This window comes from Stylophora pistillata, chromosome 12, assembly GCF_964205215.1.
Source record: "Stylophora pistillata chromosome 12, jaStyPist1.2, whole genome shotgun sequence".
NCBI classification, from domain to species: Eukaryota; Metazoa; Cnidaria; class Anthozoa; order Scleractinia; family Pocilloporidae; genus Stylophora; species Stylophora pistillata.
In genome coordinates, this window is record NC_142530.1 from 28443573 (window position 1) to 28458765 (window position 15193).

Consider the following 15193-nt stretch of genomic DNA (forward strand, 5'->3'; position numbering starts at 1 on the left):
CAAAACATTGCAGCGTTCCAGCTTTCAGCATCTGTAACTGGGAAATTTCTGGCGTCGTTTTCTTTTCATTTCGTTAACACGCAGCACTAATAATACTCAGATACCATGAATATATGAAGTTCATATATTTTGAACTGCGGTATTAGACACGTATGATGCACGATCCTCGCAGTAGATAGCGCTATTTATGCAATAGCGAAAATCAGACCTGAAAATTAATCCCGTACAGGCCTGATTTTTTTCAGGTCTAATTTTCGCTATTGCATAAATAGCGCTATCTACTGCAAGGATCGTGCATCATACGTATCTAATACCGCGGTTCAAAATATATGAACTTCATATATTTCATTGTATCTGATTTATCACTTTCACGGGTTTATTACGAATCAACTTAACGGCCTGCTCCCAGTTGGCTTGTTAGCTCAATTGGTAGAGCGCTGCACTAGTATCGCAGAGGCCAGTGGTTCGAATCCCGTACAGGCCTGATTTTTTTCAGGTCTGATTTTCGCTATTGCATAAATAACGCTATCTACTGCGAGGATCGTGCATCATACGTAACTAATAATACTAATAGTTAGATTCACTTATAACTTTCGAAAATTCTCCCCTTTTCCCATCATACGCCTGATTGAAAAAATATATCGATTATATTATTCAAACAAAAGCTATTAAACTCCCACTCTGGTTACCCCCGTTGGAGGAGATTCCGGGTGTAGACTGTCAATTATCTCAAATTTTTAGGTATGTTTATTAATTAGGCATGTTTTATACATCTGAAATTCACAAGCTATGTTTTTTTTTTCTGGTTTAAGCAGAATAGAACTAGCCAACGCAAAGCTGCTTGCTAAAGACAAACCTGATCTCCTGGTGCCGGAAAATGTCTGTAAACGTAACCGGCGTAACGATGAATGGAACACAGTCCATGCCGACTTGCTTCGACCCCACAGCAGAAAAAATTGGTTACACCTTTGCTTACTGTCTGCTAACTGTTGTGTCACTGGCTGGAAATACCTTCATTGGAATTATTGTCTATAGGACTAAAACACTGAGAACACCAATCAACCTTTTGATTGTAAACATGGCCATGTCCGATCTGTTGTATCCTATTTTCTCCTTTACGGGGAACTTGACAGCAATTTACACGGCCAGCAAGTGGCTGATCAGTGGTCCCCTTGGGCAAGCGTTGTGTAAGCTGAGTGCCTTCGCTACAGATGTCTCCACAGCTGTGTCAGTTCACAGCATGGTTCTGATAGCAGTGGATCGATTTGTAGCTGTGGTATTTCCTCTCCGCTCCCCATTAATCAGTTCAAAACAGTGCCGCTTCTTCATTCTTTTTATTTGGATCGTTGCTATGGCAGTCCATTGCCCATACTTATTCGGCGTCAAAGTTGTCGAGTATTCAGACGGGCTGGTTTGTCGGTGGCAGTGGAATGACGCATTTGGAGAGTCATCATCGTTAGAAGACTTCATTCTGGGATTGATCATTGTTGTCATCTATGTTCCTTTGGTTTCGATTGCCATAATTTACTTTGCCATCGCCTTGAGAATTAAATCCCAGAAGATTCCAGGCAAGCCATCAGCAAACGCAAGAAATCAGCGTTTCAAGAGAGAGAGAAATGTTCTGAAGATGTCCGTTGCCGTCGTGTTGGTTTTTGTTGTATGCTGGCTGCCACTCTCCATCGTGGGCATTTTCTTTTACCGTTCTTCAGACAGCGCCATGATATCATCTTGTATTTTCCAATACTCTGGAGCTATCACCAGTTTTCTTGCTCGCTCATACTGTGTTTTAAACCCTTGTATCTGTTTTATTTTCAGTGGTAATTATCGTCAAGGTCTTAAGAATTTCCTTAGTTGTTTTTCTACGAATGCTGTCCGATCTCAACCTTAACAAGAACATGTTAAGCGCTATTGATCAGCACATGTAAATATGCGCCAATTAAATTAGTAATAGTTAGTTAATAGTTAGTTAGTTAATGGGGCTGCTTAGTTATCGTTCTCAGCCCAGCCTTTTGCATGTTGTTCAAACTTATCTAAAGGTTGACGTGGCTCACCATACCGATTGGTTCTTTCTCCCTAAAAATAAACAAACTTACGACATAGTTGGTGCGACGTGAAACATCCATTAACTGCTTGATTCACTGTTTAGTGGAAATAAGCTCTGCCTTTATAATTTCTGACTTGGCCAAACTGCTCTAAAAACTCCTTACATTTATTTTAATTCATCCAAGCGTTAGCGTCAAGTTCTCAGTAATATCTGGAGCTGCTTTAAGGGAAGCCTTGCTTTATTGCGTCCGAGATTTTTTAACCTAGCTTTCGATAAAGGGGAAGTTCAAGGTTCTTCCTCTTTTTCGCTTATCTATAATCAGCTGTACATGCAAATTAATTTATCAAATGTTATATTGAATGTTATTGAGATAAACTGGGATATCTTTAGAACTCATTAAATTCAGTTGTTTCGCGAAATTAGTGACTGACATTAAATAATTGGTCTTATACCAAGAGGAACTTTGTCCAACGGTTCTAATCGTTGTCAGTTTGAACTCTCGATCTGGCTTCAGGATTTACGGTTCTATTGTGAATATCATACGGTTTTTAAAGCTTTAGACTTTACTTATAAATAGCGAAGTTTTTGATCAATATGAAAAACAAATGGTATCAAGAAAGCTTCAAGGACTGGTTTTGAGTTTGGGATCACGATTAGTCTAATAAATACCAGTAAATAAGATTATGATAATCTAGAGGAGAGAAAATCACCTCTCTTCATGAAACCTAGCGAACAGAAGTTTTTAAAAAAAAACTTTGGTCACATGTCTTTTCATTGTGAATAAATGACACAGAGTGCATCAAGATGTAACCTAAATTTCAACAAGTTCTTACTAATGAGACGACCAAAATAATGGGAGCCGTTTTGCAGCTATCTTCCTCTAGGAGCGACAAACCCTTGAGAAGCAGAAGACAGCCGACCAAGGAGGCCTGTAACTATAAGGACATGTCCAACTGCTGTGAGTCTACGATGGGAACAGAGCCCAAAACCACCTAGCATTTCACCGCGCATGTTAACCTTTAAAGGCTTAGTATGAGTAGATATTAATGATAGATTGGGTCTTGAATGTGCTTGCGAGATACTTGGACACTGAAGGTACAGGAGCGATAAACGCACGCGTAATCGACCTCGTTTGCGCACAGGTGGCCCAAGCTCTGTCACAGGCTCTTTCACAGTGAATAATTAAAGAGTTTGTATAGTGGTTTAGTTGGACCATAGTTAATCGAGGGGACTAACTATGGTCGAATAACGAGTAACTATGGTTGGACTTGCTTTTGAGCTCCGTAAATGTAAAGTTGTGTGAAATAATCAAAGAAATAAAGTCTTACCTTCATAGAGAGTAGTCTGTGTTGTTCTCCTCGCGATTTGAGGCCGTTTTGATGTGTTTGAGCTTGACGCCCTAAATTACCGTGCTTAAAATACGGGAAGGTCGGAAACCTCTGTTGACACATGCGCGCCAAAATCGCTCCAAAACAACACTTAATACTTTCCCTCGAATCAAAACTCGGCAGCACGAAAGCCAAATAGTTTCCCTTTAAGTTCACTGAAAAGATCCCACAAAAGTCGGTTTGTCGAGCAACCAATCCAGCGAGAATTTCAAATGAACGGCCGTTCGGAATTCTTCTAATGCGTGGAAAGAACTTCTTGTGCAGCTGAGAAACCGTTAATGCGCGGTCAACTTGGAACCTAGTCAAATCTCTCTCAACGGGTCCTCCACATAGTAGTCTAACACCAACTCTTCACACACACTAAGGTACCCCGGGTAAGAGGATATTTGTAAAAATCCATTGAAAACAGTGAAGATGGACAGCATCGACGATCTAGTCAAGTCGATGAGTTTTGTTGCTTAGAATGATTAGGTAAATTAAAATGTCTAGCGACTGGTTTCGAAGTGTCCTTGTCATTCCTTTCCACGTCTCGAAGGTGTTCTCGGAATCGGTCACCTAGTCTTCTGCCTGTTTCGCCAATGTATATCTTTTTGCAATAAGTGCAAGTTATGCAATAGATTACATTGGCGGAGGTGCACGTGAAGTGATCGGTGATCTTAATGGATCGTTTAGGTCCCGATATTTTATCAGTGTTGTGAATGAAAGGACACGTTTTGCATCGTGCGCGAGCGCATTTAAAAGTGCCTGGTTGGTCATTAGTCTGAAAAGAACTTCTGACCAAAACATTGCTTATGTTTTTGTCGCGTTTGAATGAAATGAGCGGAGGCTGCGAAAAGATAGTGCTTGTCTCTGGATCGTTTTGAAGTAATTTAAAGTTTTTAAGAATGATGGATTTAACTTAGTGGTTGTGAGGGTGAAACGTGAGAGTGAATGGAATGCGGTCGGAATCTTCCTTATGCGACGTTTGTAGTGCTGAATGTCGATCATTAAGTTGGGCGCGGTGGTAACCCGCTTGAACGACAGAAACAGGGCAACCACGTTTATCGAAAAACTGGCATATTGACTCTGATTTGTGGTGGAAATCAGAGTCATCACTACATAAACGACGAAGTCTTAGAAACTGAGAAAAAGGAGTGGAATTCTTAACGTGAGATGGATGCGAAGACGAATATAACAAGTAATTATGCGAGTCTGTAGGTTTGTAATACACACTAGTGCATAAACCGTTACCTTCAATTGAAACTTTGATGTCTAAAAAGGATAAAGAATTATCAGAAATTTCCCATTATCACAACACTGATAAAATATCGGGACCTAAACGATCCATTAAGATCACCGATCACTTCACGTGCACCACCGCCAATGCAATCTATTGCATAAGTTGCACTTATTGCAAAAAGATATACATCGGCGAAACAGGCAGAAGACTAGGTGACCGATTCCGAGAACAACTTCGAGACGTGGAAAGGAATGACAAGGACACATCGAAACCAGTCGCTAGACATTTTAATTTACCTAATCATTCTAAGCAACATATGGCAATCTGCGGTCTTTCCTTACACTTAGGTAGCACGGAAAGCCGTAAAAATCTTGAACAAAAGCTCATCTTTCAAACCGGCAGTCTAAATCCTACTGGGATCAACGAACGCTTTTCATTCCACTAATTTATTCTTGTTTTTCTCGTTGCCATGTTCCCACCAATAACGTAGCTCCATTTTCTGCCTTTAAAAGCACACTCAACCCACAATTCCTCTATTCGCTCCGACGAAAGGGCTAACGCTCGAAACGTCAGCTTTTGTAATCTTTACGGTGGCCAATTTACCATTTCAACTTTGCTGATATATCCAAATTATCCCAGCGGTTGTATTTTGCCTTTACCTGTATTGAACGGTCAGTCAAAGCAGATATCTATAAAATTGAATCCCCGTTTATCTCCCAAAATCAATGCTAGTAGTATCTTTTTGAACAAGTTTTTGTACATTAAATGGTCAACTATGGCATAACATGAAATGTTAACCCTTTTTTTGTAATACCCCTTGTCTATGTAACCTGTGTTAAGCGGTCATCATATAATTCCGTCTGAAGTCGAGTTTATTAGTCGATATGTTGATATGTACGAGACAAATTTTGCGTAGAATTGTCCACGCGCATACAACTTATTTATCTATTTATTTGTTCATTTATTTATTCATTTACTTTATTTTTGCGGTGGTCGCATAAAAAGGTAGTATCAATTCTACCTAGAATATCTTTGGCAAACTATCTACAAACCATCCCCGAACAGTCGAACACACTCGATTCTTATTGTCGCTGGGTTCACAAGTTCTCTTATCGAGAAACCAAGAGTAAGGAAAGAAAACCATTCGCTAGGATTTCGTTAAATTCCATTTGGTGTTTGATGTCTGTTTTGCTGCTGCACATGGGGTCTGTGTGACGCTTCCAGACACAAAATGGGATAATTCGTAAGACGGGAAAACAGCTACTCGCCACCGACGATACAATGAAATTTACGGCTGAAATATCAGACTCGGAAATTTCATTCTTGCCACAAAAGTGTACAGAAGCGAGAGATTTAACGGGGAAATTGACGCTTGACGCCGGTGCAAAGGCATTACAAAGAGACGAATACCTCTAATTTCAATACAGGAATTTTCATTCGTGTCATCACTAGGCGTAAAGAAAGGACCAGCCTAAAAAGTAGAAGCGCTACCGTGTCTTATAAAAACAAATTCGACACGCGCAACGTTTTATAAGAACGACAAGAGTTTCAAAACACACCAAAAGAATACCCAGGGTAACTTAAAGCAAGCACTCTATTCATACAAAGGTTCTGTCGAGAAATGAAAGGAAAAGAGTCTAGCGATTGGCTTCGGACCCAGCGCTTGAGTGCCACTTTACTATTTGCCATATTTCTGTTGATCTTTGCACATTTCCATTTTTCCTCAAGCAGCCCTCATTGAATGTATAATTCATGCATAAAGATAAAACCATGAATAATTGAAAATTGCGACGAAATTATTGGAAATGTTAACGACACTCGGTTCGCAATCTGCGCATCAATTATCGTTTATTACTGTGAGGGTCGCTTTCATAAATTTCGTTGAAATTTGGTTAATTTCTTGATCGACTCTGTGATATTTATTCACAATACAAAGAAACGTGGCCAAAGGTTTTGTAAACAAACTTCTTTTCGTAAGGCTTCATAAAGGAGGGTGATTTTCTCTCCTCTAGATTATCTTTTATTTTATTTATTGATTTATTTTTTTCAGTTTCAAATTTTCCAATTTCCATAGAAAAGACTAATCGTGATCCCAAACTCAAAAGGTTGAAGGCTTCTTGATACTATTTATTTTTTATATTGATCAGAAAATTAGTTGTCTACCAGTAGAGTCTAAAGTGTTAAAACCGTATGATATTCACAATAGAAACGCAAATCCTGAAACCAGAGTTCAAACAACGGTTAGAACCGTTGGACGAAGTTTCTCTATGTATAGGATGTAAGTTAATGTCTCCAACTGATATCATTCGCGAATTTCGCGAAACAACTAAGTTTAACGAGTTTCAAAGATATCCCAGTTTATCTCAATAACATTTAAAGTTATTATGTGGTCATCAAACGGAGTACCAGTGTAAAACGTTTTAAGCGTTCCCTTTTTAAAATAATTTTAGATAATCAAATTCTTAGCAAATTATTCCTGTAATTTTTTTTTTTTTTTTTTTTTATATTTTTAAATATTTTATGATGTATATAGGTTAATTATTTTATTTTAATTATTCCTAATATTGTTACGTTTGTTACAATTCCTTTTTTTTTTCCGAATTTTAATTTTCGAGGGCCATTAGTTTATCAGTTTCATTACTGTCACATGTTACCCTCGTTAAATAAAGTCTTACTTACTTACTTACTTACTATTTTGCATGTACAGCTGATTATAGAGAAACGAAAAAGAGGCTGAAAACCTCGAGCTTCGCTTCCACTGACTTTCATCGAAAGCTAGGTTAAAAACCTCGGATTCAATAAAACAAGGCTTCCCTTAAAGCAGCTGAGGATATTACTGAGAACTTGACACTAACGCTTGGATGAAATAAAATAAATGCAAAGAGTTTCTAGAGCAGTTTGATCAAGTCAGAAATTATAAAGGAAGAGCTTATTTTCACTAAACAGTGAATAGCTTTCCTTCAAATTCATATAATCGATTTTTTTTTTAAATTAAGGGTATGATCGGAAAAATGACAATTTTCGAAACTTCTAAGTTATTCTCGTTGTAACTATTATTTGATTTTTATTAGTAATTTTAACGAAATGGTAAGAAAACAACTCCAGAAATAGCCCAGCTACAGATGTTTACTGATGTTGAAGAACAGTTGACAGCTGGTACGAATGATCACGTATTAAAGCAAGCCAAAAGATCTACATATTCTGTCCTGCGGATGCATTTCAAGCAATTGATTTTTTAATTATGTTGCCATCGAAAGTTTAATCCAGCCAGGAACTTACAAAGTAGCCTCGTTACTCAGTAGACGGGTTGGATTTTTTTTTAGAAAATTTTATGGGTTTTCAAGAACTTCTCCTGAAATAGAAAAGCCTAGCACAATATAAGGCCAATTTTAATTTTATATACATGACTAAAGGTTTGCTTTCATTCTTCACCCGAGGAACATAATTAACAGGCGTGATAAGTCGATGGGACAAAGCCAGAAAAAGCTTTAAGTTTAGCTTGGTACGAAAACAGTCGGCATACTTGAACGTGATCATATCTTATAAATGATTGACGGCCCCTTCCTTTTCAAGCTTCCCACTCAGTTAGTGGTTGAAAAAATTTGACGTCTTTTCCAACGCCCAGAGGGTAACCTCCAGGCGAAAAGGACTCTCCAAATGCGTTATTCTACATCTATTCATTTGTTTATTTATTTTATTTTTGCGGTGGTCCCCCAAAAAGGCAGTATCAATTCTACATATTACATCTTGGGCAAACTATTTACGAACCATACCCGAACAGCTAAACACACTCGATTATTATTGTAGTTGGGAGTGAAAGTTCACAAGTTCTCTTATCGAGAAACCAATAGTAAGGAAAGAAACTAATTCGCTAGGATTTCGTTCAGCTCCATTCACTGTTTGCTGTCTCTTTTGTTGCTATACATGGGGTCTGTGTAACACGTCCAGACACAAAATAGGATAATTTGTAAGACGGGCAAACAGCCACTCGCCACAATACAATGAAATTCACGGCTGAAATATCAGACTCAAAAATTGCATTCTTGACACAAAAGCGTACAAAAGCGAGAGATTTAACAGGGAAATCGATGCTTGACGCCGGTGCAAACGCGTGACAAAGAGAAGAAGACCTCTAATTTCAATACAGGAATTTTCATTCTTGTCATCCACCAGGCATAAAGAAAGGATCGTGTCCAAAAAGGAGACGCGTTACCGTCCGTACCTTTTAAAAACAAATTCGACACGCACAACGTTTAATAAGATCCTCTTGCAAATTTCGCACGTTGCTACATCCTTCTACAACACACTTAGTCGGCATATTTTCGGACAATATCGACTACAACATGTTATAATTGATGTGCAGGTTACCGGCTGAGTGTCAGCGACACTTCCAATAATTTCGTCGCAGTTTTTAATTATAGATGGCTTCTATTCTTTATGCATGAATAATACATTCAATGAGGGTTGCATGAGGAAAAATGGGAAACTGCAAAGATCAAACGGAAGTTTGGCGAATAACGTGGCATTAAAGTGCTGAGTCCGAAGCCAATCTCCAAATCTTTTCCTTTCGATTCTCGATCAGAGAAATTAGAAGCCTCATAACCATTGTATAAATAGTGTTTGTTTTAAGTTACCCTGGGTATTCTTTCGGCGTACATTGAAACAGTTGTCGTTCATATTAAACGCAGATGAATAAAGGCTGAAAGTTTCTAAAGAAACTGTGGTGCTGCGTCGGTGGGTGCAACAAGGTAATTTGGTTATATCAACTAAGTTGAAATTGTAAATTGGCCACCGTAACGAATGAAAAAGCTGACGTTTCCAGCGTTAGCATTTCGTCAGAGCGAATGGCGGAATTGTGGGTTGTATGTGGGTTTATATGCAGAAAGCGTAGCTACGCCACTGGTGGGAACATGGCGACGAGAAAAACACGAATAAATTAGTGGAATGAAAAGCGTTCGTTGATACCTGTGGGATTAAGAGTGCCTATTTGAAAGATAAACTTTTGTTCAAGAGTTTTGCGGCTTTCCATGTTGCCTAAATGCAGGGAAAGACCGCAGATTGCCATATGTTGTTTAGAATGATTAGGTAAATTCAAGTGTCTAGCGACTGGTTTTGATGGGTCCTTGTTTTTCCTTTCTATGTCGCGAAGGTGTTGTCGGAATCGGTCACCTCGTCGTCTTCCTGTTTCGCCGATGTATAACTTTTAGCAAAAGAGAAGATATTTGTTTACAAACATTGTCTTTGTTATTAAATGTTCAAAACTTTAAACAAAAGAACTCTTTGTTTCACTAGCCAATAGTTCTCTTGTTGGCATATTAACCAATAAGGAATACTGGAGGAGAACAAGATGTGATCGTGCGCAAGTCAGCCATCTGTCCTTCCCCCTCAGACACAGCGGAAGCTTTAGATGGATTTTTTCCATCGACTTCAGCAGCTGTGTAATTCTGTTCAGTGTGGAACATGTCCTCTCGGTCACATAAAAAAAACTTACTGCTAAACCCGAAATAAGAACTCAGCTTTTTTATTTCCCTGCGATCACCAAATGGATACTAACTGTAATTTGGCTAATTTACTTTCGACTGTAAAGGGATTTTTAACGAAAATATCGTCGTTGCACAGGACCTTGCAAAACGTTTGCTTTCCTTGTGTTAATATTGCGGCGCCTTATTGATTATTAGGGACTTTAAACAAACCACGACGGCGACAGCAACGAGAACGTGGAAAAACAATAGATCTAATTGGCAGAACAATAGCTCAGCAGGTGCGTTTTAAAACTTTGTACATATCGTAGCCGTCCTTTGCAAAACAACAACGTGAAACCACCAAAATTTGCGTCGTCTGCGAAGCGAAACCGCGGCGGCAAATTATTTTAATTTACATTTGGAACTCAACACTACTTTTATGGGTTATGTTGAGTTTGAGGTGTGGTACCCTATGAGACAGTAAACACATGCAGCCATTCATTTTCGAAATTCTAACTAAAAGTAGAAACTCATTTTTTAATCGACGTCATCCGTGGCGTTGCCGTCCTGACTGCTTAAAGTCCCTATTACCTCAATTCTGCGTCGGAAAGGACGTCAAATTTGTTGAATTACTAACCGAGTGAGAAGCTTGATAAGGAAGGGGCCGTCAATCATTTACACGACGTGATCACGTGCAAGTGAGCCGACTATTTTCGTTCCTAAGAAAAACTTAGAGCTTTCTCTGGTTCTGTGCCATCGATTCATCAAGCCTGTTAATTATGTTCGGTTCAAAACAAATTCCCCCTGTGAAGAAAAAAAGCATACCTTTTGCCATGTACATAAAATTAAATATCGGCCCTATACTGTCCTAAGCTCTTCAATTTCATTATAAGTTCTAGCAAATTTGTAGAATTTTCAACAACAAAAAACTCCAACTCATCTGAGTAACGAGACTACTGAGTAACTTCCAGTCTGGATTAAACTTTCGATGACACAAAAATTGAAAATGAATTTTTAATTGAAATGACGTCGCACGACAAAACATTGTAGTGTTCCAGCTGCCGGCATCTGTAACTGGGAAATTTCTGGCGTCGTTTTCTTATCAGTTCGTTAACACGCAGCGCTAATAATAGTAATGGTTAGATTCACTTATAACTTTCGAAAACTCCCCCCTTTTCCCATCATACGCCTGATTGAAAAAATATATCGATTATATCATTCTAGCAAAAGCTATTAAACTCCCGCTCTGGTTACCTCCGTTGGAGGAGATTTTGGATGAAGGCTGTCAATTATCTCAAATTTCTAGGTATGTTTATTAATTAGGCATGTTTTAGACATCTGAAATTCATAAGTTATATTTTTGTCTGGTTTAAGTAGAATATAAATAGCCAACGCAAAGCTGCTTGCGAAAGACAAACCTGATAATCCTGGTGCCGGAAAATGTCCGTAAACGTAACCGGCGTAACGATGAATGGAACACAGTCCATGTCGACTTGCTTCAACTCCACAGCAGTAAGAATTGGTTGCACCTTTGCTTACTGTCTGCTTACTGTTGTGTCACTGGCTGGAAATACCTTCATTGGAATCATTGTCTATAGGACTAAAACTCTGAGAACACCAATCAATTTTTTGATGGTAAACATGGCCATGTCCGATCTGTTGTATCCAATTATATTCTTTACGACGAGGTTGACAGGGATATACAAGGCCGGCCACTGGTTGATCAGTGGTCCCCTTGGGCAAGCCTTGTGTAAGCTGAGTGTCTTCGCTGGAGATGTCTCAACTCTTGTGTCAGTTCAGAGCCTGGTGCTGATAACAGTGGATCGATTTGTAGCTGTGGTATTTCCCCTCCGCTCCCCATCGATCAGCTCAAGGCAGGGCTGGTTCTCCATTATCGCCATTTGGATCGTTGCTATGGCAGTCCATTGCCCATACTTATTCGCCTTCAAAGTTGTCGAGTATTCAGACGGGCTGGTTTGTTGGTTGCAGTGGAATGACACATTTGGAGAGTCCTCGTATGAAGGCTACTTTCTGGGAATAATTATTGTTGTCGTCTATGTCCCTTTGGTGTCGATTGCCATACTTTACTTCGCCATCGCCTTAACAATTAAATTCCAGAAGAGTCCAGGCGAGCAATCAGCAAATGTAAGAAAACAGCACTTGAGGAGAGAGAGAAAAGTTCTGAAGCTGTCCATTGCCGTCGTGTTAGTTTTTGCTGTATGCTGGCTGCCATTCAGTATCCTGGCCCTCTTCCTTCTCTTTTCATCAGACAGCGCCATGATATCATCTTGCAGTTTCCAATACTCTCGAGCCATCGCCTTTTTTCTTGCTCAGTCATACTGTGCTGTAAATCCTTGTATCTGTTTTATTTTCAGTGGTAAGTATCGTCAACGTCTTAAGAATTTCCTCAGTTGTTTTTCTACGAATGAGGCTGCTTAGGTATCGTTTTCGCCCCAGCCTTTTGCATGTTGTTGAAACTTATCCAAAGATTGACTTGAATCACTATACTGACTGGTTCTTTCTCCCTAAAAATAAACAAACCTACGACGTCGTTGGTGCGGCGTGAAACATTCATCAACTGCGTGATTCACTGTTTAATGAAAATAAGCTCTGCCTCTATAATTTCTGACTTGGTCAAACTGCTCTAAAAACTCTTTGCATTTATTTTAATTCTTTCAAGCGTTAGTGTCAAGTTCTTATTAATATCCTGAGCTGCTTTAACGGGAGCCTTCTTTTATTGAATCCAAGATTTGTAACCTAGCTTTCGATAAAAGTCAGTAGAAGCGTAGTTTGAAGGTTCTTCCTCTTTTCCCTGTATCTATGATCAGCTCTACATGCAAAATAACTTTAGAATGTTAATGAGAAACTGGGATATCTTTAAAACTCATTAAACTCAGTTTTTTCGCGAAATTCGCGAATGGTATTCATTGGAGACATAAACTACATCCTGTACATAGTTTATCTTATACCAAGCGAAACTTTGTCCAACGACTCTAAACGTTGTTTAAACCCTGAGTTCAGGATTTCTGGGTCTATTGTGAATATCATACGGTTTTTAAAGCTTTAGACTCTACCTGTAAATAACGAATTTTCTGATCAATATGAACAATATATAATATCAAGAAAGCTACGAAGGCTGGTTTTGAGTTTGGGATCACCATTAGCCTTTTCTGTGCTGGAAATTGGAAAATTTGAAACTGAGAAAAATAAATAGATAAATAAGATAAAGGATAATCTGGAGGAGAGAAAATCACCTCTCTTCATGAAGCCTAACGAACAGCAGTTTGTTTTACGAAACCTTCGGTCACATCTCTTTGCATTGTGAGTAAATGTCACAAAGTCCATCAAGATGTCAACTAAATTGCAACGAGTTCTTACTAGTGAGACGACCAAAATAATAAAAGCCATTTTGTAGCGATCTTCTTCAAGGAGTGACAAACCCTTGAGAAGAAGAAGGCAGCCGATCTAAGAGGCTTGTAGTCAAATATACACGACTGGAAACGAGGGGCAGGTTAAGGACATGTCTGACTGCTGTGAGTCTACAATGGGAACAGAACCCAAAACCACCTGGTATTTCACCCCGCATGTCATTTAACTTTTAATGGCTTAGTATGAGTAGATGATAATTAAACAAAGCCATGATGACGACTTCACGTGTTCATTGCTATTTGCCTTTTTGTGGGTAGCTTCTGACACCTATCGCCCATTCACACCATTAAAACATTTTTATTTAAACTGAATAAAAATGGGGCTAGGACAAAACACTGACCCCGGGTCAACTGACCCCCTACTGACCCCCGTTACTGACCCCCTCTTAAATCCACTGGAGATCATGACTTAAAGCTAACGATACAAAATCATGATATGATAATACACTCACCTCTTAAATTCCAAAATGGCGGAAGATGGTCGATCTGCTTAATACCACGAGTCTGCCATGGTCCAAACTCGTTTTACCACAATTGTTAGTTCTCCTATACTCATAAACGAGTGGCAAATGTATGTATGTATAATGTGTGGTAGGCAGAAAAAAACAACTACATATACATCCCTACAGACCTGTTTCGTGGTTGCCCACTCATCAGGGGATTTTAATGGCAGAATAATGCAATACCATCACTTATATATACTATACTAATTGCTAATTAACATGGTTTATGCAGTGTGAAGTGTCAAGTCAGCTGTTGTGTAGGAGGGCTTTGTTTCTGTGTCGGCGGTAAGAACCGACAACGCAAAATCATCCTCTGGTACAGCCCGCCTTTCACCAAGAACACCAGCACTAACATCGGACATAAATTCCGCGCGCTGATTGACAAACACTTCCCCAAAGACCGACACAGAAACAAAGCCCTCCTACGCAACAGCTGACTTGACACTTTTCACATTGCATAAACCATGTTCATCAGCAATTAGTACAGTATATAAGTGATGGTATTACATTATTCTGCCATTAAAATCCCCTGATGAGTGGGCAACCACGAAACAGGTCTGTAGGGATGTATGTGTAGTTGTTTTTTTCTGCCTACACACATTATACTCGCTCTACTATTTGTATGGAGCACTGTTTCACGGACACGAAGTTTAATCCCTCCATCTGTGTATGTATGTATGTATGTATGTATGTATGTATGTAGGTATGTATGTAGGTATGTATGTATGTATGTAGGTAGGTAGGTACGTCAGTACATACATACATACATACATAGGTACGTATGTATGTATGTATGTATGTATGATGTATGTATGTAATGACCATTTTTTGTCTCAATGCCAACACTTTGGACCTGATTTTGACAAATTCTCCAAGATTGATATCGAATATTCAAGTGATCCAAGATGGTTTTGTATCTGACCATGATCCTGTGTTGTTTGACATTAAGTTGCATTGTGGTCGTTCTTGTAAATCTTCTCCAAGACAAGTTTATGATTTCAAGATAGTGAATCTTGAAGATTTGTATGAGCTCTTTCACTGGATACCATGGAACGGTGCCTTTTTGGAAGATGATGTGAACTCTGCTACTGTTAATGTCACGGACTTGATTTTGGCAGCTGCTGATGACTGCATTCCTAAGTTTGTAGT

General features: G+C 39.0%; 2 protein-coding genes across 2 annotated transcripts; both read left to right on the forward strand.

The window, feature by feature from the left end:
• Positions 1-589: 589 nt before the first annotated feature.
• Positions 590-3475, forward strand: LOC148719509 (QRFP-like peptide receptor). The gene has a single exon (XM_088742071.1). The coding sequence runs from the start codon at positions 878-880 to the stop codon at positions 1886-1888; it is 1011 nt and encodes a 336-aa protein (XP_088598197.1). The 5' UTR covers positions 590-877; the 3' UTR covers positions 1889-3475.
• A 7615-nt stretch (positions 3476-11090) lies between these two features.
• Positions 11091-13755, forward strand: LOC111319628 (RYamide receptor). The gene has a single exon (XM_022922376.2). It carries the CDS (start codon positions 11554-11556, stop codon positions 12550-12552), a length of 999 nt encoding a protein of 332 aa, XP_022778111.2. The 5' UTR covers positions 11091-11553; the 3' UTR covers positions 12553-13755.
• The last annotated feature ends 1438 nt before the right edge of the window (positions 13756-15193 follow it).